The following is a 25,362-nucleotide window of genomic DNA, read 5'->3' on the forward strand; positions in this document are numbered from 1 at the left end:
TCAAGTGAATCAGAAAATAAAGGCTGAGGTGTACAGTTATCTTCAGATTCTTCAAGGTAATGGGAAAAGAGCTTTCGAACCTAAACTTAGGGGTGAGTACTGTGGTGCAGCAGGTAAAGCCACCATGTGGGATGCACACATCCCATGTTAGAATGCAGGTTCAAGTTCTGCCTGCTCTGCTTCTGATCCAGTTTCCCAATGCATCCTGGGAGGCAGTGGATGATGACCCAAGTGCTTGGGCCTCTGCCACTACGTGGAAGACCCAGATGGAGCTTCTAGGCTTCTGGTTTTGGCCTGGTCCAGCACTGGCTGTTGCAGGCATTTAGGGAGTGAACCAGCAGCAGGAACTACTGGACCAGAATTTTCAAGAATGGAGTCTGGCAGACTGTGGCTTTCTTTCTTTCTTTTTTTTTTTTTTTTAATTTTTATTTATTTGAAAGACAGAGTTACAGAGACAGGTAGAGACAGAGAAAGGTCTTTCATCCGCTGATTCACTCCTCAGATGGCCGCAATGGCTGGAATTGTGCTGATCCAAAGCCAGGAGCCAGGATCTTTTTCTGAGTCTCTCATGTAGGTGCAGGGGCCCAAGGACTTGGGCCATCTTCTACTGCTTTCCCAGGCCATAGCAGAGAGCTAGTTTGGAAGAGGAGCAGCTGGGACTCAAACCGGAGCCATAGGGGATGCTGGTGCTTCAGGCCAGGGCTTTAACCCACTGCGCCACAGTGCTGGCCCCAGACTGTGGCTTTCCAACACTCCTGCATTGTGACACAGTGGCTAAAGCCTCCACTTGCAACACCTGCTCTGCTTCTGATCCAGCTTCCTGCTGATGCTCCTGGGAAGGCAGCAGATGATGGCCAAGGTGCTTGGGAACTTGGCACCCACGTGGAAGATCTCTGTGTGTTTCTCTCTGCCTTTCAAATAAACATGAAAATAATAATGAAAAAATTCATCTCCTTTAAAAAAGTTTATGGAAGAATGGGATTAACAGATAAGTTTATTTTGGTCCAAAAATTTTTTATTTATTTTCATTTTATTTGAAAGGCACAGAGAAAGACAGGCAGAGAGTTTCTGCGTTTTGGTTTCTTCCCCAAATGCCTGCAACAACTAGAGCTGGGCCAGGCCAAACTGGAAGCCCGAACTGGATTCGAGTCTCCTGTGTGGATGGCAGCCTTCATCTGCTGTCTCCTGGGATGCACATTAGCCTTCTGGAAGCTGGATTGGAAGCAGAGAAGCTGGGACTTGGACCTGATGTGCTGATATGGGATGCAGGCATCCTGAGTGGCATCTGTGCCACACAGCTGCCCTCCAAAATATTTGAAATCTGTGCATAGTGTTTTTGTAACATATATTTTCTTTTTTAAAAATAAACTTTCTTTTAATTTTATTTATCTAGGAATTTTTTATTTATTTATTTTTAATTTTTATTTATTTTTTTGCCAGGCAGAGTTAGACAGTGAGAGAGACAGAGAGAGAGTTACAGACAGTGAGAGAGAGAGACAGAGAGAAAGGTCTTCCTTCTATTGGTTCACCCCCCAAATGGCCGCCACGGCCAGTGCTGCGCCAATCCAAAGCCAAGAGCCAGGTGCTTCCTCCTGGTCTCCCATGCAGGTGCAGGGCCCAAGCACTTGGACCATCCTCCACTGCACTCCCGGGCCACAGCAGAGAGCTGGACTGGAAGAGGGGCAACCGGGACAGAATCTGGTGCCCCAACCGGGACTAGAACCCGGGGTGCCAGCGCCACAGGCGGAGGATTAGCCAAGTGAGCCACGGTGCCGGCCATATTTATTTATTTTTAAAGATGTTATTATTTATTTATTTAAGAGATAGAGTTTCAGACAGAGAGAGGGAGACACACAGAGAGAGGTCTTCCATCCGTTGGTTCACTCTCCAAATGGTACCAATGGCTGGAGCTGAGCTGAGCCAAAGCCAGGAGCTTCTTCCAGGACTCCCACGTGGGTGCAGGGGCCCAAGCACTTGGGCCATCTTCCACTGATTTTCCAGACCAAGAGCAGAGAGCTGGATAGCAAGAGAAGCAGCCGGGACTCGAACCAGTGCCCATATGGGATGCTGGCATTGAGGGCGGAGGCTTAGCCTACTATGCCACAGTGCTGCCCTATATACTTTTTTTTTTTAAAAGAGTTATTCCTTTATTTGAAAGGCAGAGTTAGAGAGGGAGGGAGGGGGAGGGAGAGAGAGAGAGAGAGAGAGAGAGAGAGAGAGAGAGAGAGAATCTTCCATCTGCTGATTCACTCCTCAGATGGCCACAATGGCCCTGCTGGGAAAGGCTGAAGCCAGGAGCCTGGAACTCCATCCAGGGATTCCACCTGGATGGCAGAGGTACAAACACTTGGGCACCTTCTTCTGCTTTCCCAGGTGCATTAGCAGGAACTGGATTAGAAGTGGAGCAGTTGGAACTCTTACTGGCACCTATTTGGGATGCTGGCCTTGCAGCAGGTGGCTTACCCACTGAGCCATGATACCCCCCTCAGTTTAGTCTTAATAATTCAACAAAAACACCTATTTGTTTTTTAAAAAAGTGATTTATTTATTTACTTGGAAGGTGGACTTACAGAAAGAGAGAGGTAGAGACAGAGAGAGAGGTCTTCCATCTGCTGGTTCACTCCCCAGATGGCTGCAATGGCTGGAGCTGCGTCGATCTGAAGCCAGGAGCCAGGAGCTTCTTCTGGGTCTCCCATGTAGGTGCAGGGGCCCAAGCACTTAGGCCATCTTCTGCTACTTTCCTTAGGACATTAGCAGGGAGCTTGATTGGAGCCATTAGCCATTAGCAGGGAGCTGAAATTGGAGCAGCCTGGACATGAACAGGCGCCCACATGGGATGCTGGCGTTGCAGGTGGAGGCTTTACCCACTATGCCACAATGCCGGCCCCAGAAAGAAATTAAAAAAAAGATTTAATTATCTATTTATTTGAAAGGCAGAGTGAGAGAGGGAGAGAGAGAGAGAGAGAGAGAGAGAGAGGGAGAATCTTCCATCTGCAAGTTTATTCTCCAAGAGGCTGAAAAGACCAGGGCTGGGCCAGTCTGAAGCTAAGAGTCTGGAACTCCATCCCGGTCTCCCATGTGCGTAGCAGGAACCTAATCACTTGAACCATCACTGGTGCCTCTCAGGGTCTTTTTAAGCAGGAAGCTATAGTGAGGAGCTGGAGCTGGGAATCGAACCCAGGTACTCCTGCACCTTAATGTCTACAATAAACGTCTGCCCCAGATGTCCTCGATGGGAGCAGAAAAGAAAGTCAAGAGGTGGAGGGGGAGGTAGGTAGTTTTCGGTGTGGCACTTCTACAGGACACTTGTGGTGGAACAAGGCCAAAATGGTTGGCGCCGCATCGTGAAGAGCCTCAAAAGCCCGTCCCTCTCCTCTGCCTCCCACGACTTCCCAGCCTTACCCGAAGTGCCGCACAGCAGGAAAGAGGAAGTCGCCCCTGCTGAGTGTGCAGGAGGAAGCACAAGAGGCCTCTGAGTGCCGGGGGAGCCGTGATGACGCCTTTCACCCATGAGCCAATAGTAGAGGGAACCGGAAGAGCTGCACCGACTAGGCGGGGTGCCTCCGCCCAGGCTGGAGGTGTTTGGAGACATCAGGCATTGCTGTCCCGATGCTGCTGTCTCTCAGTGGCCACCATGTCTTTGACCTCCACCTATCAGCACAAGTTAGCAGAGAAGCTCAGCATCCTGAACGATCGGGGCCAGGGGGTTCTGATCCGAATGTACAACATCAGGAAGGTGAGCACGGGCGATGACACTCCAGATTGTCTCAGCAGTAGTGGGGCGGGAACCCTGGCCTGCAGGTGCAGCAGGCCGACTCCCTCCTCTTCACTCTGCTTTGGCCTCCGGACCCTCCGGTCCCACAAGCCAGCCAGTAGGAGGAGGCTTCTTCACAGCATTTCCCCTTTCTAAATTTGATTCCCACCTCCGCTGGGGATGGGGGGATGGGGAGGGTGGGGCGGTGGTCCCCACTCATGAGTGAGCTGGATAAGGCTCTGGGATCTAGGATTCTGGGTCTTCTTGTTTATTGCTGAGACCTGAAGCTGGGTTTATAGCATACATTTTTCCATGGACTGACTTCTCTAAAACGAAAGCCATAGACGTTAGTTAGATTCAAGGGGTAGGTACCTTCCGGGGCGCTTAGTCTGGGGCAATTCATGCTGTGTGTATGTGTGTGTGTGTGTGTGTATGTGTAGGATAGAACTGGAACTGGGAGAAGCTGGTGGCTAGAGGTGGGCCAGGGACTGAGTCAGTCTAGGAAATAGATAAAGTCAGGGGTATTTTCTGGAGAGTTCTTAAAGAGAAAATAGGGGCTTAAGGAGCAGGCCTTTTGTGCATTTTGTAATAAGAGGAACCGTCAGGAACGTGGCTTCTCTGTCCCCACGTCACCTGCGAATGCTCTTTGGGATGAGATAATTGTACAATGCATTTAATTGTGACCCTGAGCCCCAGGCGTCTGCTTTTCTCACTCCTTCCGGCTTCAGCAGAGGGTGGGGAGACAGCTTCCCCTTTGTGCTGGGGCTGAGCAGACGCTGTGGTTTCGCCAGCAAGGCCGGGTGCCCGGGTTGCTCCTCAGCTCTCAGCTAATGGGCTTAGAGTCCTGGAAGTTGTCCCTGCCCCACTGGCATTGCTTTCAGAATGACTTCCCCGACGGCCTTTTCCTAAGAGAGGCCGGGATGGAACGGTGCAGGGCAGGGCTGTTTCCGAGCCGAGAGGAGAAGGAATGCAAACACCGTGTGGTTCGTCTCTGCAGACTTGTTCAGACCCCAAGTCCAAGCCGCCATTCTTACTGGAAAAGTCTATGGAATCTTCTCTCAAGTACATCAACAAGAAATTTCCCAACATAGACGTCCGCAACAGCACGGTGAGAGCAGGGGCCCCCCTTGTCTGCTTTCTCTGTTGTACCTCTGTGCTTGGTGGCTCAGATGCGCCCCTCATCACTGGCTCTCTTCACACTGCAGGGAGGGGTAGCCCTCTTTCAGCCCTCCTAGGTTATAGGGTTTTCTGTCTGGAGAATGCTAAGGTGTGAGGCTCCCAGGGGAAGCTGGGGCAAAGCGGTGCCCGGTTCTCCACTGCAGGATGCGGGAGTTCACCGTGCGCTCGCAGGGGAAGGCAGCTGGAGCAGCCCCGCGAGGTGGGGCACCTTCTTCTTGTTCCTGGTTCCCATTTCCCTGTCTTTTTTTTTTTTTTTTTTTTTTTTTTTTTTTTTTTTTTGACAGGCAGAGTGGACAGTGAGAGAGAGAGACAGAGAGAAAGGTCTTCCTTTGCCGTTGGTTCACCCTCCAATGGCCGCCGCTGCAGCCGGCGCACCGCGCTGATCCTGGCAGGAGCCAGGAGCCAGGTGCTTTTCCTGGTCTCCCATGGGGTGCAGGGCCCAAGCACCTGGGCCATCCTCCACTGCACTCCCTGGCCATAGCAGAGAGCTGGCCTGGAAGAGGGGCAACCGGGACAGAATCCGGCGCCCCAACCGGGACTAGAACCCGGTGTGCCGGCGCCGCAAGGTGGAGGATTAGCCTATTGAGCCACGGCGCCGGCTCTTCCCTGTCTTACAGTTAGGCATCCTGTGCGTTATCCCTGACTTCTCCCCTAGTAAATCTTAGCTCCTGAGGTCCAGGTTGTGGCATAGTGGGTTAAGCCACTGGCTGCAATGTTGGCATCCCATATGGGCACCGGTTTATGTCCCAGCTACCCTACTTCTGATCCACTCCCTGCTAATGCACCTGGGAAAAGCAGCAGAAGATGGCCAAAGTGCTTGGACCCCTGCCACACATAGAGGAGATGCAAATGAAGCTCCTGGCTCTTGGCTTCAGCCTGGCCCAGCCCTGGCCATTGCAGGGGAGTGCGCCAGTGGATGGAAGATCTCTCTCTCTCTCTCCCTCCCCCCCGGCTCCCTCCCTCCCTCTGTAACTCTGAAATACATCTTAAAAAAAGTTATTCCCGGATTATCAACCATCTTACCCGTACCATCTTCTCAATTTTGAGGCAAACGGCGAACCGAGCAGCTGAGGCGGCCTTGACCTTGGTCTCAGCCCTTCAGCCGGGGTCAGGGTCACACACAGCATCCTGCCCAGATGGCAAGTCTTCACGAGTCCCAGCACATTTCAACCCTCTTCCAGGACATTTTGGGGGCGGCCTGGCTCTTGAGTTCCTGTGACCAATCATCCTTTTACTTTGCATTTTTAATTTTGTTGTGTTTTTGCTTCTCTCAGCAACATCTGGGACCGGTTCATCGTGAAAAAGCGGAGATCATTAGGTTCCTCACCAACTACTACCAGTCGTTTGTGGATGTCATGGAGTTCCGGGTGAGCTCGCTTTGGTCCAGGCACCCCCACCCCCTTTCAGAGGCGCACCCTGCTTGAGTAGGTCTTGCTTTGTGTGCTTGAGCAAATGAGTGAGGTGCTGATGTGGAGAGAGATCCAAGTTGTAGTGTTAGATGATGCAAAGTGTAGCGTCGTAGATGTCATGCTTTTATTTTAGTGGATGCTTAAGCTTACACGCACACAGTGTTAGCATAGACAGAGGAAAGCTGTAGAATATCATACATCAAACTGTCAGCAGTAACCAGCTTTGGGCATGGATTATGACTTCCATCAAGCAATTTACTAAGCTCCCCTGTTTTCAATGTCATTGTGATAAAATGCGCAGTGATTGTTAAAGACATCTACAAGGTCATGTAACCATCTTTTCATGGGGCAAAACTGAAACTTTACACCCTTTCAATGATAATTTCCCCTGGCCACCACCCATCTACTTTTAGTTTCTCTGATCTTGACTACTCTAAATATCTCTTGTAAGTGGAACCGTAAAGTATTTGTCTTTTCTGTGACAGGCTTATTTCACCTAGCACAACGGCCTTAAAGTTCATCCTTGTTGCATAGTGCAAAATTTCCTTCCTCTTTAAGGCTGAATAGTATTCCTTTGTGTGGCTAAGCGGCATTTTGCTTATCCATTTATCTGTCAGTTGTGAATAATATGAGCATTGCTACTATGAATGGAGGTGTACAAATCTCTTTTTTTTTTTTAATTTTTTTTGACAGGCAGAGTGCACAGTGAGAGAGAGAGACAGAGAGAAAGGTCTTCCTTTGCTGTTAGTTCATCTCCCAGTGGCCGCTGTGGCCGGCGCACCGCACTGATCTGAAGCCAGGAGCCAGGTGCCTCTCCTGGTCTCCCATGGGGTGCAGGGCCCAAGCACTTGGGCCATCCTCCACTGCACTCCTGGGCTACAGCAGAGAGCTGGCCTGGAAGAAGGGCAACCGGGAAAGAATCCGGCGCCCCGACCGGGACTAGAACCCGGTGTGCCGGTGCCACAAGGCAGAGGATTAGCCTAGTGAGCCGCGGCGCCGGCCAAATATCTCTTTGCGAACCTGCTCTCAGTTCTGTGGCATATATACTCAGCAGTGGAAGTGCTAGATGGTATGATAATTCTATTTTTTAAAAGATTTGTTTATTTATTTGAAAGTCAGAGTTACACAGAGACAGAAGGAGAGGCAGAGAGGGAGAGAGGTCGGTCTTCCATCCGCTGGTTCACTCCCCAGTTGGTCGTAACAGCTGGAGCTGCACTGATCCAAAGCCAGGAGCCAGGAACTTCATCTAGGTCTCCCACATGGGTGCAGGGGCCCAAGGATTTGGGCCATCTTCCACTGCTTCCCAGGCCATTAGCAGAGAGCTGGATTGGAAGTGGAGCAGCCAGGACTCGAATTGGTGCCCATATGGGATGCTGGCACTGCAGGTGGTGGCTTTACCCTCTGTACCACAGTGCCAACCCCTCGATAACTCTATTTTGAACTTTTTGATGAACCACCACCCAGTTCTCCAAAGAGCATTTTACATTCTCACCAGTAGTGCACAAGGGCTATTTTTCCACATTCTTGCGAACATTTGTGATTTTCTGTTTTGATAGTAGCCTTCCCGCTGGGTGTGAGTTGTTATCTCTTGTAGCTTTGATTTGCGTTTTGCTAATGCTCAGTGGTGCTGAGTGTCTTTTTATGTGCTTATTAGCCATTTGTACATCTTCTGAACCATTTGTGTATTGTCTTTGGATAATGTGTGCTTTAAGTTCTTTGCCCATTTTTCAATTATTTTGTTATTGCTGAGTTTTAGACATTCTCTAAATAAGGCATATGTTTCTGTATTGAGTTAAAAAATGTCTAAAGTATTTTCCCCGAATATTTTATAACAAACCTGATGAAAAGTTCCAAGAGCAGTGCCCTGAGTATTATTTTGCTCTTGTTCTGCTGGATGCCATAATTGTTAGTGTTTTGTCATCTTTGCTAATCTCTGTTTTTGTTTCTAAGCCATTTGAGTTAGTTGGAGACATCATGACATTTCAGTCCCAAAATATTTTAGTGTACATCTGCTAAGAACAAGAATATTTTCTTACATAACCCTAATGTAATTATTGTGCTTAGGAAATGTACTTCAATGTTGCTGGCAAAAACATAGCCCATATTCATATTTCTCCAATTGTCTTGGGGATCATACATTAGATTTAGTTATGTCTCTGAAGTCTTCCTTTAATCTAGAGTAATTTCTGGCCTTTGTCTTTCATAACATTGACCTTTCTGAAGAGTCCAGGCTATGTACTTCTCAGAATATCTTTCTATTTGGATTTGTCTTATCGTTAATAGTTGTTGGTAGCAATACTACATGGGTGACATTTTATTTGGATTTTGGACAATGAGTATATACTATTTTTATTGACATAAAAATATAAAGCATTATTTAATACAATGTTTTTGAAAGCTAAATTAATATGGTAATACTTTAAAAATTTCACTTAGTTATTTTTATCTACTTGAAAGGCAGAAGGAGAGACTGGGAGAGAGAGGAAAATCTCCTGTCTACTGGTTCACTTACCAAATATCTGCGACAGCCAGGGCTGGACCAGCCTGAAGCCAGGAGCTAGGAATTCAGTCCAGGTCTCCCTCCTGTGTGCAGGGACCCAGCTATCCAAGACATCACCTGCTGCTCCCCAGGTTGCTCATTAGCAGGAAGCTGGGATACAGAACAGAGCCAGAACTTGAACTCAGATATGGGACTATCCTAACTGCTGTACGAAGTGTCCACTTCCAATGTATTAACTCCACTTCTAGAAATTTGTCTTTTTTTTTTTTTTTAATGTAATCTATTTATTTGAAGCATGGAGAGAGAGAGAGAGAGAGATCTTCCATCTGCTGGTTCACTCCCCAAATGGCGGCAACAGCCTGAAGCCAGGAGCCAGGAGCTTCTTCCATGTCTTCCATGTGGGAGTGGGGGGCCCAAGCACTTGGGCCATCTTCCACTGATTTCCCCGGGGCATTAGCAGGGAGCTGGATCGGAAGTAGAGCAGATGGGACTTGAACCCATGCCCCCTTATGGGATGCTGATGTCGTAAGCTGCTGCTTAACCTGCTGCACCACATCACAGGCCTCAGAAAGGGAAATAGGAACCCCAAAGTATGGTGTGCTGTGGAGTCAGTAGGCGCTGGGTCAGATGGACCTGGCTTCAGATCTCAGCCCTGCCACTTACGCGTTGTGTGACTTCAGACGAGGAAGGCTGGGGACATTAGATTTACCACGTGGGGTGTGGGTGAGAATTAAATGAGACAAGGCTTGGGAGGCATGCACCTCCGTGCTCAGCAGGTCTCACATTCTGGTCTTCTGAATGTCAGATCTGTATAGTGACATGATTTGTGTGAGTGGCTGGAAGTGAGCCTCATCAGCCGCTGTCCCCTGGAGACCCTAGGCAGCTGACTGGGGCTGTGGAAAGGCGCTCCTGGTAGTCGAGGCAGCCTGGACCTGCAGGGAGGTGGACAGGTCACCTAGCACACCGTGACCATCAGAGGCTCCGGGTTCAAATTCTGACACCGTCCCTTAATTGCTCTGTGATCGTGGGCGAGTTTCTTAGCTGTTCTAGCTTCTGTTTCCCCATCTGTTAATTCAGACAAAGCCTTGTTGGGAGAATACACTGCAGACATTTTTCTCTATACATTATAGCAAGTGTTGACACATGGATGCTCTTGTGTAACCAGCACGAGGTATGGAGAATTTCCGTCACTTCCCAGGTTCCCAGGTGCCTTTCCCTCCAGTCAATCCCGCCCTGCACTCTGGCCCCAGGCAGCAGCTGCTGATCTGCCTTCTACTGTAGACGTCTCTTTCTGAGGCTGAAATGAATGCAATTGTACGGCGCGTGTTCTTTTGTGCCTGGTTTCTGCCTCTCAGAGCAGTACGTAATGTCCACTGAGATTTACCCAGGTTGTTGCGCGGATCAGGGCTTCATTCTCATTTTTGTTGAAAACCATTGTGTAATTGATACGATTTGTTTAGCCATTTATCTGCTAATGGGCATTTAGGCTGTTTTTAGCTCTTGTCTGTTATCATGTGTAAGTTGCCATTGTTCAAGTGCAAATATTTGTGGGGATGTATTTTTCATCTCACTTGGGGGAATTATCCAGAAGTTGAATTGCCCAGTCATGTGGTAAGAACAAGTTTAAATTTTTTTTTTTTTGACAGGCAGAGTGGACAGTGAGAGAGAGAGACAGAGAGAAAGGTCTTCCTTTTGCCGTTGGTTCACCCTCCAATGGCCACCGTGGCCGGCACACCGCGCTGATCCGAAGGCAGGAGCCGGGTGTTCCTCCTGGTCTCCCATGGGGTGCAGGGCCCAAGGAGTTGGGCCATCCTCCACTGCACTCCCTGGCCACTGCAGAGAGCTGGCCTGGAAGAGGGGCAACCGGGACAGAATCCGGCGCTCTGACCGGGACTAGAACCCGGTGTGCCGGCGCCGCGGCTCAATAGGCTAATCCTCCGCCTATTGAGCCACGGCACCGGCTGAACAAGTTTAATTATTAAAAAGTTTATTTATTATTTGAAAGACAGGGAGAGGAGGGAGAGAGAGAGGGAGGGAGAGGGGGAGAGAGGGAGGGGGGAGAGAGAGAGAGAGGGAGAGGGAGGGAGAGAGGGAGAGGCAGACAGAGAGAGAGAGATTTTTCATCCCCTGGTTCATTCCCTCAATGCCCACAACAGCTAGAGTGGTCAAGTCAAAGCCAGCAGCCTTGGAACTCCAGCCCGGTCCCCTGCGTGGATAGTGTGATCTGAAGTACTCGAGCCATCATCTGCTGACTCCCGGGATGTACGTTAGCAGGAAGCAGGATTAGAAGTGGAGGAGGGTCTGCATATTGGGACTTTCATTTATTTTTTATTTAAGATTTATTTATTTATTTGAAAGGCAGAGTTATAGAGAGGCAGAGACAGAGAGAGAGGTCTTCCATCTGCTGGTTCACTCTCTAAATGGCCACAATGGCAGTGCTGCGCTGATCTGAAGCCAGGAGCCAGGAGCTTCTTCCGGGTCTCTCATGTGCATGCAGGGGACCAAGGACTTGTTCCATCTTCCACTGCTTTTCCAGGCCATAGCAGGGAGCTGGATTGGAAGTGGAGCATCCTAGACTCAAACAGGCGCCCATATGGGATGCCTGCACTGCAGACAGCACTTTACCCGCTATGTCACGGTGCCATCCTCTAATTTTTTTTTTTCCGAAAAGGAGCGCCGTTCACTCCCCAAAATGCTTGCAATAGACAGGCTGGGTCAGGCTGAAATTAGGAGTCAGGAATTGAACCTGTGTCTCCCATGGGGATGGCAGGACCCTAAGTGCTTGGATCATCACCGGCTGTCTTCCAGGGTGTGTATTAGCTGCACCAGAACTTGAACCCTGGCATTCTGATACACGATGCAGGTATCCTAAGCAGTGTCTTAACCACTGTGCCAAATGTACACTCTAATATATTTTAAAAGAATATATAGGGGCTGGTGCCGTGGCTCGCTTGGTTAATCCTTCACCTGCGGCACCGGCATCCCATATGGGTGCTGGGTGCTAGTCCTGGTTGCTCCTCTTCCAGTCCATCTCTCTGCTGTGGCCTGGGAAGGCAGTGGAGGATGGCCCAAGTGCTTGGGCCCCTGCATCCAATGGGAAACCAGGAGGAAAAACCTGGCTCCTGGCTTCAGATCAGCATAGCTCCGGCCATAGCGGCCATTTGAGGGGTGAACCAATGGAAGGAAGACCTTTCTCTCTGTCTCTCTCTCTTACCATCTAACTCTATCTGTCAAAAAAGAGAATATATATACATACATACATTTATATTTATATAGTATTTGAACAATTCTACTTTTGTAGAAATGAAAAGTACCAGGACTGGCGCTGTGGCATAGCAGGTAAAGCCACTGCCTGCAGTGCCGGCATCTGATATGGGCGCTGGTTCAAGTCCTGACTGCTCCACTTCCAATCTGGTTCTCTGCTACGGCCTGGAATAGCAGTGGAAGATGGCCCAAGTGCTTGGGCCCCTGCACCCACGTGGGAGGCCTAGAAGAAGCTCCTGGCTCCTGGTGCTAAACCAGGGGCTATTGTGGGACTGTCGAGAAGAATGAGTTAGTTCTCCACCAGATGGCTTTGAAGATGTTTGACCAGGTTGAGGGAGAAATTCAAAACGACAAGAAGGATATAAAATTATCTCAATTTTGTAACACACGCGATAAGCAAAGTCTCCCTTTTTCTTCTTCTCTGTCAGCAGAGGATTACATAAACTAAGGATGAGCACACCAGGCTGTGAGGGGGAATTTCCTGAGGGCTGGGGCAGGATGGAGAGCGGGTGCCCAGTGTGTGGGGGGAGTGTATTTATTTGGGTAGAATTGTGTGTGAAAAGAAAAATCCCCACCACTCTGGAACCCAGGTGGGGAATGCCTGGTCCAGCCCAGCCAAGGCGCCTCCAGGCAGGACTCAAAATGCAGTGAGTCTACAGCAGGCAAATTTTATTTATTTATTTATTTATTTATTTATTTGAAAGGCAGAGTTAACACAGAGAAAGAGGAGAGACAGAGACAGAGAGAGAGAGAGAGAGAGAGAGAGAGAGAGAGGTCTTCCATCCGCTTGTTCACTCAGCAATTGGCCCTAGTGGCCGGAGCTGTGCCGATCCGAAGCCAGGAACCAGGAGCTTCTTCCAGGTCTCCCATGCGGGTGTAGGGGTCTAAGGTGCTGGGCCATCCTCTACTGCTTTCCCAGGCCATAGCAGAGAGCTGGATCAGAAGTGGGGCAGCCGGGTCTTGAACCAGCACCCATATGGGATGCTGGCACTGCAGGTGGCAGCTTACCTGCTATGGCACAGCACCGGCCCCTAGAATGAGAGTTAAGTGAAATATAGACAAATTCGGCCGGCGCCGCAGCTCACTGAGCTAATCCTCCGCCTAGCGGCGCCCGCACACCGGGTTCTAGTCCCGGTCGGGACGCCGGATTCTGTCCCGGTTGCCCCTCTTCCAGGCCAGCTCTCTGCTGTGGCCAGGGAGTGCAGTGGAGGATGGCCCAAGTGCTTGGGCCCTGCACCCCATGGGAGACCAGGAAAAGCACCTGGCTCCTGGCTCCTGGCTCCTGCCATTGGATCAGCGCGGTGCGCTGGCCGCAGCGCGCCGGCTGCGGCGGCCATTGGAGGGTGAACCAACGGCAAAGGAAGACCTTTCTCTCTGTCTCTCTCTCTCACTGTCCACTCTGCCTGTCAAAAAATAATAAAAAAAGAAAAAAAAAAGAAATATAGACAAATTCCCTAGGCGGTAGTTGACACTTGGTAGTGGTCAGCAAATAGAAACCCGTGGGAAGCTGGGTCGTTCCTGCGTGTTGATGCTCTGCTCCTCAGAAAAGGAGATGGAATCCAGGAAGAGTGTACTTTGGGGTTTGTCCATAAAAATGGGTTTGACTCTTGGCATTTTTGAAACCACCTAGTAGACTCTCGACATTTTGTAGGCTTTCTTTTGTGGAGGAATGTGACCCACGGGTGATAAAGTTAGGGGAACGTGGGTATTTGGCAGAGTTGACTGACAGGGGCGCCAGGGGGTGGGACAGGAGGTGAGTGAGGAGGAGCCTCCTCCTGATTGACGATGCCACCCCTTGTGAGTGAGGCGGGTGTCCCCTCCCCTCGAGCTCGGGCGGCCTGCGCCACCTTCTCTTTACCCCTCCCCTCCCCCGTCTCCCCCCAGGACCACGTGTATGAGCTTCTCAACACCATTGATGCCTGCCAGTGCCGTTTTGACATTGTAAGATCCTTTATGATTCTCTTCTGCCATGGAATCGAGGAAGGGGCCAGGTCTGGGCTGGGTCTGGGTCGGGTTGGGTCGTGTGGGGCGAGACTAGAAGAATGCTGCTTCAGTTGTTGCTTCAAGGCTATAGTGTTTTTTTTTTTTTTTTTTAAATAAAAAGCACTGAGATTACAATGAATTTACATGTCAAGCAGAGCAGCAGTGCAATTAATACAAAAATTATACAAAACTCTTATTCTACCCTCTCCACCCCCAAAATGTTACCTTATTTCTTTGCCTCTTTGTATGTGGAGCTTCTTCTTCTTCTTTTTTTATTTTTTAAAGATTTATTTATTTATTTGAAAGGCAGAGTCACAGAGTTACACAGAGAGAGAAGGAGAGGCAGAGAGAGAGAGAGAGAGAGATCTTCATCTGCTGGTTCACTCCCCAGTTGGCTGCAATGGCTGGAGCTGAGCTGATCTGAAACCAGGAGCCAGGAGCTTCTTCCACATGGGTGCAGGGACCCAAAGACTTGGGCCATCTTCTACTGTTTTTCCAGGCCCTAGCAGAGAGCTGGATCGGAAGTGGAGCAGCCGGGACTTGAACCAGCGCGCATAAGGGAAACTGACGCTGCAGGCAGCGACTTTACCCGCTACGCCACAGTGCTGGTCCCTGTTGAGCTTCTTTTTTTAGCTTTGGACTTTTGTTCCAGTTTTCCTCCACATTTTCCGTCCCATCAGTTCCTACTTTTAAATGAGATCTATTCCGAGTCTGTTTGGAGTGGCTGGGGAGACAGGGAGCCGCCCGGGGCTGGCTGCTGTCCCTGCTGTCCTGTGTATTTCCCTTGTAGACTGTCAACTTTGACTTCACCCGGAGCTACCTGGACTTGATCGTCACGTACACCTCAGTTATTTTGCTTCTGTCACGGATTGAGGACCGACGGCTGCTCATCGGCATGTACAACTGTGCTCACGAGATGCTGCACGGGCACGGGTGAGTTAAAGGGTTGTGCTCTGGAGGCTGTCATGCACCTGCTCTGAGGTAGGGGGTGGACACCAAGGAGGTAGAGCTGTGACTTCCCATGTGACAGCCTGGAAGCTGTGTGATGAGCCAGCAAGGCCAGGTACACCTCGATGGGTAGAGAACTTTGGAATCACTCCTAGTGGATTACCCGTCTGCTTTATTTCTGATTTTTTTTTTTTTTTAAATCCTGCACTGGCTTCCATTTTGCTTTTCAGATTATTGCAAAAGGCAAATAACTTCTTTTTGATATTTGTAGGGATAGTATGAGTGAGGTAAAGCCATTAGAAGCAAGTTATAATGTGAGCTAGGAGCTTCTTCTGGTCCCCAACGTGGGTACAGGGGCCCAAGGACGTGGGCCATCTTCTACTGCTTTCCCAGGCCATAGCAGAGAGCTGGATCGGAAGTAGAGCAGCTGGGATTCGAACTGGCACCCATATGGGATGCCTGCACTGAAGGCGGCAGCTTTACCTGCTATGCCACAGTGCCGGCCCCCCTCTCAGATATTTCACTTATGGACCATACAAAATGATCAAACTAAAAACTAGCGTGCTACAGAGTTAGTGAATTCGAGTGCTGCCTGTGGTTGCCTTGGCAGGGCTGGACTGAATGATTTTGTGGGCCTCACCCTGCCATGTTCCCCGCCTCCAGCTTAAGGGCTGAGGGACTGAAGATCAGAGGGATGCGAGTAGGCTGTGGCAAGTTGTTCTGTGTGGGAAATGCCTTCCCATGCATGTGTACACTGGCACCTCCGCAGGTTCCTTGCCCATGAGAGCTGAATATTTGCATTTGGGCTGTACAGAGATTTGGGTCCAGGCATGTTACCAGGTCTCCAGCTAGGCGGCACAAGCTTACAAAGTTCCTGGCATGTGTCCAACCCTAGTCTGGGAGCTTTTGAGAGAGAAAGGTTCTTGGACCTGCCCCAGATGGTGTGGTTCTGTCTCACTGTAGCTTAGTCCACCTGATGCTGCAGTGGAGGGGGGGGAGGTCCTGCCTCTGTGAGTCACTGCTTAATGTATTGTGAGAGATGGAGAGTACCAGCCTGAACCCCCATCTCTGTCCTATTTGCCATCATAGAAGCATCTCCACGGTGCTTCAGGCAGGGCCCCAACTCCTCTTTCCTCTGATTCCTTCTAGGGACCCCAGTTTTGCTCGCCTGGGTCAGATGGTCTTGGAGTACGACCATCCTCTGAAGAAGCTGACGGAAGAGTTTGGGCCTCACACAAAGGCAGGTTCCCAGAGAGAGTAGGGAGTCGCTCCAGCAGCGATCCACTGTGTCCAGGGTTGACAGCTTTTGCTTCTCCCTGCAGGCTGTGAGCGGAGCCCTCCTCTCTTTGCACTACCTCTTTGTCCGGAGGAACCACGGGGCGGAGCAGTGGCGCAGTGCCCAGCTCCTGAGTGTCATCAGCAGTCCCCCAGCCATGATTAACCCTGCTAACTCTGACACAGTGAGTTCCCTCTCCCTTCGCTCAGCCAGGCAGTGTCTCCAGAGGGCGCTTCTTTCAGAAAACGTCACCCCTAAGAATGCGTTAGCTCTCTTCTAGGGTGTGCAAAATCTAAGTCAGTCACTTCTTGTAGCTAAAAACCACAGTGGTGTTGGAGCTTTTGTTTGGACCAGGATTAGTAGTGTGCCTGCTCACAGAAGGAATCCAGTAGACATAGAAGAATGAATGGATGGATGAAACCAAATCATTAGGCATCAGTTAGCCCTGTAGGAATTTGAGTGTAAGGAGTAAATTCATCAAAGATTTTTTTTTGTTCAAGTACTGTTGGCCCCAAGTCTTTCCCTCAAAAAAACTTAGAGTCTAAGCCTGGAGGTTTCCCCTGTTGACTTATCAAAGTGCCATAATCAATTCAGCTAAATAAAAGTTGGTTTCACCACTCAGATTCTAGGCTGACTTTTCTTCTGTAGGGGAAGACTGGGTTACATAACTGCACGGTTGCCTCTTCTTACAGATGGCCTGTGAGTATCTGTCCATGGAAGTGATGGAGCGCTGGATTATAAGTAAGCCCTGTGGGGTCGGGCGGTGGAGGAGGTAGGGGCGGGTCATGCAGGGGGCAAGTTCTAAAAGTCTTCTTCTGCATGGTTTTACCTCCCTACAGTTGGCTTTCTTCTCTGCCACGGGTGCCTCAACTCCAACAGCGAGTGCCAGAAGCTCTGGAAGCTGTGTCTGCAGGGCTCCCTGTACATCACCCTCATCCGGGACGACGTGCTGCAGGTGCACAAGGTCACCGAGGACCTGTTTAGCAGTATGAAAGGGTGAGAGAAACCTGCCTCCTTGGTGCAGTAGGTCAGTCTCAGAAGCCCAAGGCCCTGGTTTCCTTTTGGGATTCTTTTTAGCTCCTTCCTGCACCCTTCTCAATTTCCATGTGTGTTTCCTGGGCAGGGTGGTAAGGATCAATTTCTAACTAGCGAAGAAATGTTTATTACATCTCCACCACTTGCTAGGTGCTTCGCTGGGTTTTAGGGATACAATAATTAATAAGATAGCACCAAAGTTAAGAGAGTGGACTCTGTCTGGGTTTGAATTCAAGCCCTACCACTTACTAGCTGTGTGACCTTGGGCAAGTTACACAACCTCTCCATGCCATTTCCTCAGTTTCCCCACCTGAGAAATGTGGGTAACGGTAGTGACCTGCCTATGAACCCACCTCAGAGGAACAAGACAGCTGCTGTGTGCAAAGCATGCAGGAGAATGCTGGGCACATTGTGCAATGCGCTTGTAAAATAACAAAGAGCCTGTTGTCAAGGATTCACAGAGCAGTGGGAAGTAGACCGACTGTTGTGATGTGGGGTGGGACTGTGATGAGTAAGCACAAAGGGTTAGGCAGCACTGAGAAGGATGCACACACTGGCCTTGCTTTGTCCAGGAAAACCTGGAGGCAGGTGTGTGTGTGTGTGTGTGTGTGTGTGTGTTGGGTGGACACACAGGGGAGCTGCTTAAGGCAGAGAAAAGCATTTTCTGTAGGGAAACTATCATGATTTTGGAGGTAGGAGGGGATGTGACAAGCTCAGGGAAGTTCAAATAGTTCAGGGCGAGGGCGGCTGGGCTGCAGAGGTGGCGATGGTAAGAGACAGATCCGGAGAGTTAACCAGGACTTGTAGCCTTGGCCAGAGTCTGACTCTGTCCCCTGAGGGAGTTCAACAGGGGCGTGAAATGACCGGATTTGCATATTTTAGCAAAGACCCCTTTGATTGCAGAGAAGAAAAGAAGTTAGAGGTGCAAAGCTAGGCACAGGGATTAACTCAGTAAATTCGGAGGAACTGGAAGTTCTCGAACACATGGACAAAAATTGGTCCCGGGAAAGGCTGTGAATTGAGATTGGAACAGGTGGATTCCACGTGTCTGTGGGACTCTGAAGTAATGAGCAGCTGTGTGCTAGGCTGGAGTTTAGGAGTGAGGTCTGCAGTCATGAGGGTTCGAAATGGCACTCAAAGCCACGAGAGTAGGCGAGGTTGCTGAAGAAGGCACAGGGAGGTGGAAACAATGGGGCATACCTCTGGGTGCACTGGGACTTAAGGACCGGGCAGAGGCAGAAAAATCAGTGAGGGATGATGAGAAGAAGAGAAAAAACAGAAGCGGAGGGAAGACAGTCTTCCAAGAAGGAAGGACTGGTTATCTCTGTTACAGGATGCTGTGAGAGCAAGTGAAATGGAGAGTGAAAAACACTCACGGGGCAGGCATTCGGCTCAGTGCCTGGACGTCCGTACTGTGCATCAGAACGTCTGCTCTGAGCAATGACGGCTCTGCTTCCCATCCGGCTTCCTGCGAGTGTGCACCCTGGGAGGCAGCAGATGGTGGCTCAAGTGCTTGGGTCCCTGCCACCCACGGGGGAGATCCTGGCGTTGGTTCGGCTCAGCCCTGGTGGTTGCAGGCATCTGGGGAGTGAATCATTGGATGGAAGATCTCTCTCCATCTGTCTCTGACTCTAAAATAAAATGAATTTAAGTAAGTAAACAAGAAGATAGACGCTCATTGGACTTGGCTGTGAAGATATCTCAGTGCCCTTCCTGTGAACACCTTCAGCTGGGTGGGGAGGTTGAAAGCTGGGTTTCAGTGAGTCGACGAGCAGATGAGAGATGAGGGGTTTAATAAAGAATCTTTTTTAAAAGACTTATTTATTTATTTGAGAGGTAGAGTTACAGACAGTGAGAGGGAGAGACAGAGAGAGAGGTCTTCCTTCAATTGGTTCACTCCCCAAATGGCCACAATGTCTGGAGCTGCGCCGATCCGAAGCCAGGAGCCAGGAGCTTCTTCCAGATCTCCCATGTGGGTGCAGGGGCTCAAGGACTTGGGCCATCTTCTGCTGCTTTCCCAGGCCACAGCAGAGAGCTGGACTGGAAGAGGAGCAGCCGGGACTAAAACCGGCGCCCATATGGCAGAGGATTAACCTACTGTACCATGGTGCTGGCCCCTTAATAAAGAATCTTAAGTTTCACAGTGAAGGGTAGGATAGAGAGAGCTACAAGGAGCAGGAGTTTTACAATGAAGGGTGAGGTCAAAATACCTGTATTGTTTTTTTTTTTTCTTTCTGGTTGCAAATATAAAATCCAGAACTGTGAAAAATTTAAAGTGGAGTTTGGTTGTAATCTCACTTCCTAGAATAGTCTGCTGTGCATTCTCCAGATGTCTGTCTGTATGTGTATACTTATAAAGAGACTCATGTATTTTCAAGTCCTTTAAAAAGCAATGGATCCACACCTTATATTGTAGTTTTTAAAAAATTTTTTTTCACTTACTATATTCTGTATATCTTTGATTTTCACTTTATAGAGACTGAATTTATTCTTATTAAAAAAGGATTTGTCAATTTGTTTAAAAGACAGAGTGATATTCACTGGTTCACACCCTAAATAGCCACGAGGTCCAGGCCAAGCTGTGAAGCCAGGAGCCAGGAGCTCCGGCCTGGTCTTCCACGTGGGTGGCAGGGGCCCAGGCACATTGTTGGCAGTCATCTGCTGTCTTCCCAGTGCATTATCAGGGACTGGATCGGGGCAGAGCTGCCAGGATTTGAATGGGGGCTTAGATAAGGGATGCCAGCATCACACGGGGAGGCTTCACCTGCTGTGCCACAGCGCCAGCACCATTTTGTTCTTTTTAATAGTTGAGTAACCTTCGGTTATGTGGTCATAGTACAATTCATTTACTCAGCCCATTATGGGTGGACATCAGAACTGTTTCCTTTAAAAAAATCATTGCAAAATGTTGTAATGACATCCTTAGGTGTATGTTTTTGTGAAACTATGTGAATATTTTTTTTTTTAAGATTTATTTATTTGAAAGGCAGAGTTCCAGAGAGGCAGAGAGAGAGAGAGAGAGAGAGAGAGAGGTCTTCCATCCACTGACTCACTCCCCAGATGGTTGCAACGGCCAGAGCTGCACTGATCTGAAGCCAGGAGCCAGGAGCTTTTTCTAGGTCTTCCACCTGGATACAGAGGCCCAAGGACTTGGGCCATCTTCCACTGCTTCCCAGGCCATTAGCAGAGAGCTGGATTGGAAGTGGAGCAGCCAGGACTCGAACCGGTGCCCATATGGGATACCAGCACTGCAGGCCAGGGCTTTAAGCCTCTGTGCCACAACGCCGGTCCTGAACCTTTATCATTTATGATGAAAATGTTCAAAATCCTTTCTTCTAAGTTTTAAAAATATACACACAGTACATCATCATTATTTAGAATCACCCTTCTGTGCCACGAAACACTAAAACTTACTTCTCCTACCTAACTGTAACTTAGTACTCATTGAACGATCTCTCCCCATCCCCTCCCCTCCTCCTCTCCCCAGCCTCTGCTCACCATCACCCTACTTTCAACCTCCAAGAGGCAACTTTTTTAGGTTCCACGTGTGAGAGCGGTCATGTGGTACCTGTCTTTCTTTGCCTGGCTGATTTCAATTGCTGTAATGACATCTAGCTCTACGCAGGTGGTCAGTCACACATGACAGAGTGTCATCCTTTTCATGGCTGAATAGTATTCCAACTCCAACTGGCTTTGATTGTGCAACGTGTACTTAATGGCGTGGCTTGAAGAAGGGAAAGGAGCAGTTCTGTAGTCCCACTGATGTGGTGGCAGAGCTGACCTGGGCTGAGCGAAGACAGCTGCAAGGAATACAGGGGCAAAGAGCCTGCGGGAATGCGGGGCTTCCAGCACGAATCTCTAGGAAACCGCAGGAGACGTGGTTGGGAGAATTGTGAAGAATCCGACAAGTGAAAATGCTGCTTGATTCACTGATTCAAGAGTTCATGCTGACCCTAGAGAGAGCAGTTTGTTTGGTGTTGAAGGCCTTGTGGGATTTAAGAATCCGAGAGAGAGCGGAGCAGATAAAAAGAAAAACGGTACCCGTGTCTCTGTGGGGAAGCTTGGTGGAAGAACAGCCGAAGCCGGGTGGGTCGTCGGGCCTAGCAAGGATCTTTTTTAGAATCAGGGAGGCTCTGAGCCTATTTATGCGTGCCCGGGGGCGGGGGAGATTGAAGCCACCAAGAGACAGGTGACAAAGTGAAGCGGGTGGGAATGGTAGAGAGGCAGCACCACTTGTGAGCAGCGCCTGAGCGACCAGTGTCCAGCTTTCCTCACCCCCGCCCGCCCGCCCCCCAGCCTGGAAGGGGGAGGAGGAAGGCGCAGCCTCCACTCCGTCAGGAGCACCCCCCCCCGCCGCCATCTTGCCAAGTCTTTCCTTTCCCTGAGTTTTGCTTTCTCATCGGGAACGTGAATGATCTCTGCGCTCCAGGAGTCTTGAATTATTAACAGGCCAGGGTGGGCAGTCAGGGTTTGGGAAGCCCCACCCCTGGTGAGGGCTGCCCGGGCTCCCGGAGAGCTGGGCAGGTGGGCCAGGCCTCCCAGCCAGCGGGATGGCCAACCTTGCTGTGTGTGTGTCCATGCTCAGGTATGGCAAGCGAGTGGCAGACATCAAGGAGAGCAAGGAACACGCGATTGCTAACAGGTAAGGATGGGCGAGGGGCCCTCCGGGAGGGGCTGGCATCTTCCCTTGTCTTCCGTTCTCACCCACACCTCCCCGAGGTTCTGCATGGCCTTGTTGCAGTCTTCAACCCAAGAACCAGCTGCTGCCCCACAGATCCGGTGCTTTCAAACCAACCCCAGCCTTAGCGCCGGTGCCTGCTCACTTCTGCCTCCCTCCGTGCCGCCCCGGAGGACTTCGAAGGGCAGGAGCGCCGCGGGTCTCTAGTTTCCCCTTTTCTTCCCCAGTGGCCAGTTTCACAGTCAGCGGCGCCAGTTCCTGCGGATGGCGGTGAAGGAGCTGCAGGCTGTGTTAAGCGACGAGCCAGGACTACTGGGTCCCAAGGCAAGAGGAGGACGCGCTGGGGGCGGGGAGCGGTTGGTGACCAATGGGAGGACACTCAATGAGGGGGAGTGTCTTGGTGTTCCTGAGCCTTTTGGGATTTATCTGTGTGTGACTATGCTGATTGCACACCCCAAAACCTCGAAGATCTTCCTTTTTGGCACCATTGTAGTCTGTCTAGGATGATAGCTGTTTGGATTCTCTGAGTGCGACTTAACTGGTGACAGAGCTTGCCTTTTGGTTAAACCACGTCATGCCCACTAAATATTTCTAGAAGGAATCAGACTCTTGGACAGGGAGGGAGGAGGACTGACCGGAGCCAGTGCTGACATATGTGTGTGTCTGAGGGTTTATTAAGGGGCACTATGGTACCCATATGCATATTACGGTCATTTGCTCTGTGCTTTGAAATCCATTTTTAAAGTTGAGAATTCCAACAGTCCCTTTTCTCTCCTTAGGCTCTTTTTGCTTTCATGGCCCTGTCCTTCATTCGTGATGAGGTCACCTGGCTGGTCCGCCACACGGAAAACGTCACCAAGACAAAGACGCCGGAGGACTACAGTGACTCGTTAGTAGTTGCCACCACCGAGAGCCCTGTCCTTAAAGTGGGCTAGGAAAAGGGGCGCAGGGAAGCACCAAATGGGCTCGGGAGGCTTCGGGCTCTGTCCCATTGTTGCGGTGGATTCGTTCTGAAAGGAGGAGCATGGTGGGGGTAGGAGGAGCATGGTGGGGGCAAGAGGCGCGGAGTCACCACACAGAGCCCGGGAGTTGGCTGAAAGTGGGCCAGAGGCGAGCAGCCAGCAGACTCGTTTATTTCAGTTGGTACAACATCTTATATAGCCAAGACAGCCAATCCAGTCAAGGGGCGGTCTATGCCCTAACCAATCACAGCCTGTTGCCAGGCAGTATCCGAAGCCATCCAATCACAGCCTGTTGCCAGGCAGGCTCCGTTGCCAGGTGGGATTCAAAGCCATTCCTGAGTAACTGATGCTCACTTGCCAGCGGCCATCTTGGCATGGCCTTCTCACCCCACCACATCCCATCATCTGCATGTGCACCTTACCTCGTATCTCCCCTCCCGTACACTCCCTCTGTTCCCATCCTCAACTTTCTAGGAGCATCGCGGAGCTGCTTTTCTTGTTGGAGGAGCTGAGGGCTCTGGTCCGAAAGCACACCAAGGTGATACAGCAGTACCACCTGCAGTACCTGGCCAGGTTTGACGCCCTACTGCTCAGTGACATCATTCAGGTACAGCCAACCCTGGCTGAGTGTCCTGCTCTGTCAAAAGCCCATTTCTTCCCCTCCATGTTTGCTCAAATAAAAGACTAAAGATCTCAGCACTCTTAAAAAAAAAAATCGCAAACAAAAACAAATCGGAGAGGGCTGAGGGAGAAAACAAGTGAGCTTCTGTTTGCTGGTTCCTCCCCCAGTTGCCCACAGTGCCAGAGCTGGGCCAAGGTTCCGGGCTGGGGAACATCACTGGGGTCTTGCACTGCAGGGCCTGAGCCCTCACCATGGCCCAGGGTCTGCAGTAGCAGGAAGCCAGAGTTGGGCGCCAGATACAGGAACCAGACCCAACTCCTCTGCAGTGGATGTGGGTGACTTAACTGGCCTCTTCATCAGGAGGGCAGATGGCTGCCTCAGCTCTGTTCCCTTCTCCTAATGAAACTACGTAGCGTTTAAGAGAGGAAAAATAAAGTGTAACTGGGTGTTGGCTTAGCTAGCCGGAACTACCCACCATCTCTTGTTTGGCATTTTCTCTGTTTTGGGCACTTAGCAATTTTTTTAAAGATTTATTTATTTACTTGAGAGCTGAGAGGCAGAGTTACAGAGAAGCAGAGGCAGAGAGAAGGAGAGAGAGAGAGAGAGAGAGTCTTCCATCCGCTGGTTCACTTCCCATTGGCTGCAATGGCTGGAGCTGGGCCAATCTGAAGCCAGGAGGAGCCTAGAGCTTCTTCCAGGTCTCCCACTTGGGTGCAGGGGCTCAAGAACTTCTACTACTTTCCCAGACCATCAGCAGGGAGCTGGATTGGGAGTGGAGCAGCCAGGATTCGAACTGGTGCCCATATGGGATGCTGGCGTCACAGGCAGATGCTTAACCTTCTGCGCCACAGCACTGGCCCCCACTTAGCAATTCTTTATGGCTCTTAATTCACCTGTTGCGCCCCATGGTCCTACTTTCTACCCTGCCTGAACCTATGCCCACTAGAAGTGACGCCACCGCTGCCGCCCCTTTCAGAACCTGTCCGTGTGTCCTGAGGAGGAGTCCATCATCATGTCTTCCTTCGTCAGTACTCTGTCTTCTCTGAATCCCAAGCAAGGTAACTGGAGGCGGGGGAAGGTGCGGGGGATGTGTGCACTGGGGGTCAGCATCTTCCTGGAACTACTGATCTTGGAGCCACCGGAGGGGACGAGATGACTTTGAAGAGGAGCCACCGATCCATGCAATCCATGCGGTGGGGCATTAGGTGCAGCTTCATTGTTTCCTTTTAAGCTTGTTCCTGGTTTTCTTGCAGTTGATAGCGGAGAGAAATTTGAATTTTCGGGATTGAGGCTGGACTGGTTCCGCCTGCAGGTAATTGTTCCTGTTCATCTTCAGATTTCTTCTGCACTGCAGTTCTTTCTCTTCATTCCCTAAGCTCTGCGTTAGGGAGCGAATCCACTTTGAGAACTGCTGATTGGCCCAAGTGCAGTCCAAGGCTAGGGGCCCTGTCATTCACTTTTTTTCCTCTCCCTTTTTGCCAACCGCACCACAGGCGTACACCAGCGTGGCCAAGGCCCCCCTGCACCTGCATGAGAACCCTGACTTGGCCAAGGTGATGAACCTCATTGTCTTTCACTCCCGCATGCTGGACTCAGTGGAGAAAATGCTGGTGGAAACCTCGGATTTGTCCATTTTCTGGTGGGTCCCGGTTCCCAGCTCTTTATCAACTCCTCTGATCTCTTGCCTGGCCTCTGTTTAGGATGGGATTGCCCCTGGACAGATGGGAAAGTCTTAGGTTCTTTTTTAATCTT

General features: G+C 50.2%; 1 protein-coding gene and 1 long non-coding RNA gene across 2 annotated transcripts in view; one reads left to right on the plus strand and one right to left on the minus strand.

The window, feature by feature from the left end:
* Window positions 1-2,520: 2,520 nt before the first annotated feature.
* LOC138844356 (uncharacterized) lies at window positions 2,521-3,505 on the minus strand. Its single transcript, XR_011380077.1, has 2 exons — window positions 3,403-3,505; window positions 2,521-2,867 (listed from the first exon to the last, which is right to left on the minus strand). It is a non-coding gene; the product is annotated as an uncharacterized lncRNA (long non-coding RNA).
* NCKAP1L (NCK associated protein 1 like) overlaps window positions 3,452-25,362 on the plus strand; it is a 46,584-nt gene continuing 24,673 nt past the window's right edge. The window contains exons 1-16 of the mRNA XM_002711038.5: window positions 3,452-3,736; window positions 4,752-4,862; window positions 6,208-6,300; window positions 13,991-14,047; window positions 14,880-15,022; window positions 16,187-16,277; window positions 16,360-16,497; window positions 17,006-17,054; window positions 17,153-17,309; window positions 21,934-21,990; window positions 22,254-22,350; window positions 22,806-22,915; window positions 23,463-23,595; window positions 24,587-24,668; window positions 24,864-24,922; window positions 25,104-25,249. Of these exons, the coding sequence (XP_002711084.5) occupies window positions 3,494-3,736; window positions 4,752-4,862; window positions 6,208-6,300; window positions 13,991-14,047; window positions 14,880-15,022; window positions 16,187-16,277; window positions 16,360-16,497; window positions 17,006-17,054; window positions 17,153-17,309; window positions 21,934-21,990; window positions 22,254-22,350; window positions 22,806-22,915; window positions 23,463-23,595; window positions 24,587-24,668; window positions 24,864-24,922; window positions 25,104-25,249 (1,766 nt within the window). The 5' untranslated portion in view covers window positions 3,452-3,493. The remainder of the gene's footprint in view (window positions 3,737-4,751; window positions 4,863-6,207; window positions 6,301-13,990; window positions 14,048-14,879; window positions 15,023-16,186; window positions 16,278-16,359; window positions 16,498-17,005; window positions 17,055-17,152; window positions 17,310-21,933; window positions 21,991-22,253; window positions 22,351-22,805; window positions 22,916-23,462; window positions 23,596-24,586; window positions 24,669-24,863; window positions 24,923-25,103; window positions 25,250-25,362) is intronic.

This window comes from Oryctolagus cuniculus, chromosome 11 (assembly GCF_964237555.1).
Source record: "Oryctolagus cuniculus chromosome 11, mOryCun1.1, whole genome shotgun sequence".
NCBI lineage: Eukaryota > Metazoa > Chordata > Mammalia > Lagomorpha > Leporidae > Oryctolagus > Oryctolagus cuniculus.